The sequence below is a fragment of the Blastomyces gilchristii genome, assembly GCF_000003855.2.
Source record: "Blastomyces gilchristii SLH14081 genomic scaffold supercont1.1, whole genome shotgun sequence".
Classification (NCBI taxonomy): Eukaryota; Fungi; Ascomycota; class Eurotiomycetes; order Onygenales; family Ajellomycetaceae; genus Blastomyces; species Blastomyces gilchristii.
Window position 1 is genome coordinate 3,875,688 of NW_003101682.1, and position 3,696 is coordinate 3,879,383.

The 3,696-nt window shown below is 29.8% G+C and overlaps 1 protein-coding gene across 1 annotated transcript; it reads left to right on the forward strand.

Annotated features, from left to right (window-relative positions):
* Positions 1 to 2,905: 2,905 nt before the first annotated feature.
* BDBG_16124 (uncharacterized protein) lies at positions 2,906 to 3,136 on the forward strand (the record flags this gene model as incomplete). The annotated part of the gene is made up of 1 exon (XM_031724133.1): positions 2,906 to 3,136. One exon carries the CDS (start codon positions 2,906 to 2,908, stop codon positions 3,134 to 3,136), a length of 231 nt encoding a protein of 76 aa, XP_031575849.1.
* Positions 3,137 to 3,696: the final 560 nt, after the last annotated feature.

Consider the following 3,696-nt stretch of genomic DNA (forward strand, 5'->3'; position numbering starts at 1 on the left):
CTAGACTGACCGTGTGACCGTGTCTGGGACCAGGATCAAACTTTACAGTTATCATGTTGCCTAAAAGCATTACTTCTGGTCATGGTTTGTGTTCATCACATTGATTTCAAATCCTGTTATTTCAAATATTAAAGATCTCAGATTCACTTTTCAAATAAAAATCTAGTCTCAGATAAAGAATATGTTTGAATTCTTAGTCATATTTTCATTCTGATCTCATTATTGAAAATGACATTAAATGAGATCATGAAATCATTTCTCACTTATATAATATCATAACATAGTGCTCATTTGTTGAAAATTCAACAGAGAGTATTATCAAATATCATTACTTTTCTAAACACAGATTATAATCAATATCATTTTAATTAAAAAAAAAAAATGTAAAATACAAAAAATAATAAAAAAACAAAAAATAAAACAATAAGAAAAAATCACAACAAAAAAAAAAAAAAAAAGAGAAAGAAAAAAAGAAGAGAAAGAAAAAAAGAGATAGAAAGAGAAAGAAAAATAAAAAAAAAAAGAAAAAAAAAAGAAAAAAACAAAAAATAAAAATAAAAAAAAATCAAGGTCACAGAGCTGCAGTACTCTTAAAATACTTACTTCTCAGAGTCTTCACAATATTCATCATCAACTGTATATCTCTCACAGTGAGAGTAACACAGCTGTGATAAGTTATTATCTTAAGATTATCTAATAAATAATCAGTATATATCTATATAAATGTGAATAATTAGAAAACATACACTTAAAAAGTGTGATCAGGGTGAACTCTGCTGTCACTTGAATGACATCAAGAATAGAATACTGAAATCAATGATTCTTCTCATTGATTTCACAGACAAGGCACATGAAGATAATCTTGAGAAATATAAAATTCTCTGACTTCTGATAGAAACAGATCTCACAGAGAGACTCTATTTTCATTATATCAGAGACTGAGTATTATCAAAAAGCATTACTTCAATACATATGCACTTACTGTAGTAATTCACTCTCTATGCATGTAGCTGAGAGTTGCAGCTTTTTCACACTGCATGACTCTCTCTGGGATGCTGCTGCCAGTTTACAACTCACACAGTCTCTCAGTTCAGCACATGCTGTATATATACAGCCCTGCATGCTGGGACTGTGTTGATCATTATGGCCTGGCATGGTACTTGCTTTTCACGGGCCATGTTTTGTTTAATTGAGAGGAAGGGAGGACGCGACTGCTGTTTTATTTGAGAGAGAATGAGTAATTGAATCTATAGAAGATAATTTGATTTCTTCTGCATTTGAAATTTGATTAGTCTATACTCTTCAATTTGAGAATTTCTGAGAGTGTTTTAATAGTTTTCATATCAGCTTGAAATTAGTGATTGATTGAAGAAGAGAAAAGAGAGAAGAAAGAAATGAGAATAACTTATCTTTATAATATGAAAACAGAGAATTGCTGCAATTATTTACTCTAGTAACAAAGATCTGTTTTCTATATGTATCTCTGATACATATTATATGATAACTGTATACAAAGAATATCAACAGTGCATGTATTGAATGAAGATAATATTGCTATAAAACACTGTAGCTGTTTCTGTACATCACTGAAAGCTGTTAATATTTTCTTTAAGTCTCTTTATATTTGATAAGTCAGTAATATATTTCAATGCACTTTCTCTTTCATCATCATCATCATCATTATCATTACTATTATCATCATTACTATCATTATCACTATTATTATCATCATCATCATCATCATTATCATCATCATCATCATCATTATTATCATCATTATCATCATTATTATATCATTTCTGGCCGCCTCTTCTGTCTTTATCTCTCTTCAACACTCACTGAAATCAATCATGTCATTCTTCTTCAAATATTCTGCGGTCCTGCGAACCATCAAGGTGTGTGAGTGTTATCACAGATTGAAGAAAGAGAAGAAGAAGGTGTTCAAGTGAGAGAAGACAGATCATAAGACATATTATAATACCTTGAAGAGACTCTGTAAGAGAGTAGAATGATAATGATTTTAAGTAACACTTCTGATAGATTTAGACTGAACTAAGTATAGGAATAATGCGGATGACGCCGCCTGTGAGAGATTGAAGAAGAAGACAGTGAAGAGTCTCATGCAGCAGTGATGAGACCTAGACTGACCGTGTGACCGTGTCTGAGACCAGGACCAGATTTTTTGATAGTCTCATTACCAATTCGACTGATCCCATTACACAGTTTTAACATTAAATAGTAGTTTCATACTGTTTCAGTGAGACTTACTGTCTACTCTTGTCACATTTTCCAAATGAGACCATGATTTTCACTTCTCAATTTAAATTATTTTTATTGCTTTAAATGACTTCAAATCTCATTTGAGCATTATCAAAAAGTGTTACTTTTTAAAAAATTAAAAATAGTCTAAAAAAAACCTTAAAATGTCTAAAAATAGTCACTTTATGTAAAGAATGAGACTAAATAAGACCAAATGAAATCACTTTCTTATTTTTTTCAAGTCATGATTTCATTTTAAGATCTGATATATAGTCACTTTACATGTTTTTTTAATAGCCAGTCCCAGCGGGATTCACGCCAAGAAATGTATGGGACCAGACCAAATGAGATCAAACGTGAAATTCATGGTTCCAGCGGCCAGTCTAATGAGACCAGAAGAAGTCCTGAGAATGATTTGAGATTAAGATAAAGACAGAGAGAGAGAAGAAGAGTGTTACTGTAAATAAGTAACAGTAGAAGAAGATTGAGAAAGTGTTGAAGTGAGAGATAAAGAAGTTAAAACTAGTAAGTTTTTTATTTATTGAGAGATAACAATTTTTGATAATACTTCTGTTCTCTAATTGATTAGCAGAAGCTGACAGAGAAGAAGAGGATTGAGGCCTTGTTCAGGTCTTGAATACACTTCATGATTCAGAATATTGAGAAGACAGCTCTGTTCTCTGAGTATATCAATCTGCTTACTGCTGAGATGGAACCTGAGACAGCAGATCAGAAAATGCAGGATTTTAAGGTACAGATTGATCTGACTGAGAGGAAGCAGCAGAAACCCTTCTCTGAGAAGGCAGTGAAGAGAGATTTTGAGATGATTATCATCTCAGATGAGAAGAAGAAGAAGAAGAAGAAGAATAAGAAGTGAATTATAAAGAATAATAAGAAGAATGAGAAAGAGAAGAAAGATGATGAGTAGAAAAAGTTTTTTTCTTTTTATATTAGTTAGTTATAAGTTCATAATTATTAATAATTGAAATTAATTTTGAGTTTTTAAAAATTATTGTACAACTTGTAATCAAGTCAGGAACAATATATATATATATATATATATTTAACTATCATGATTCACAAATCACTATAATGTATAAGTATCAACATTTTTTCAACATTGATATTCACAATATTAATATATTTTTAATGATATCATCTGATAACACAATTTAGTAACACTCTCTTTCACAATATTAATATATTTCAAGAAATATGATAGAGATTAATCAAGATTGTTTATTTACTTTTATATATTGATAATATTGAATCTGAGTTAGTACTAAAATTATAACTAAGTTAAGAAACAAGATTATTTTCTCTTATATTAATTCTTCTTACACACATCAGTGATCAGTTATTGAAAATAAATTATCATCTTTCTTAAATTATTATCATGTCTTCTGAATTCACTTCTTTCACTTCTTTTATTTCTAT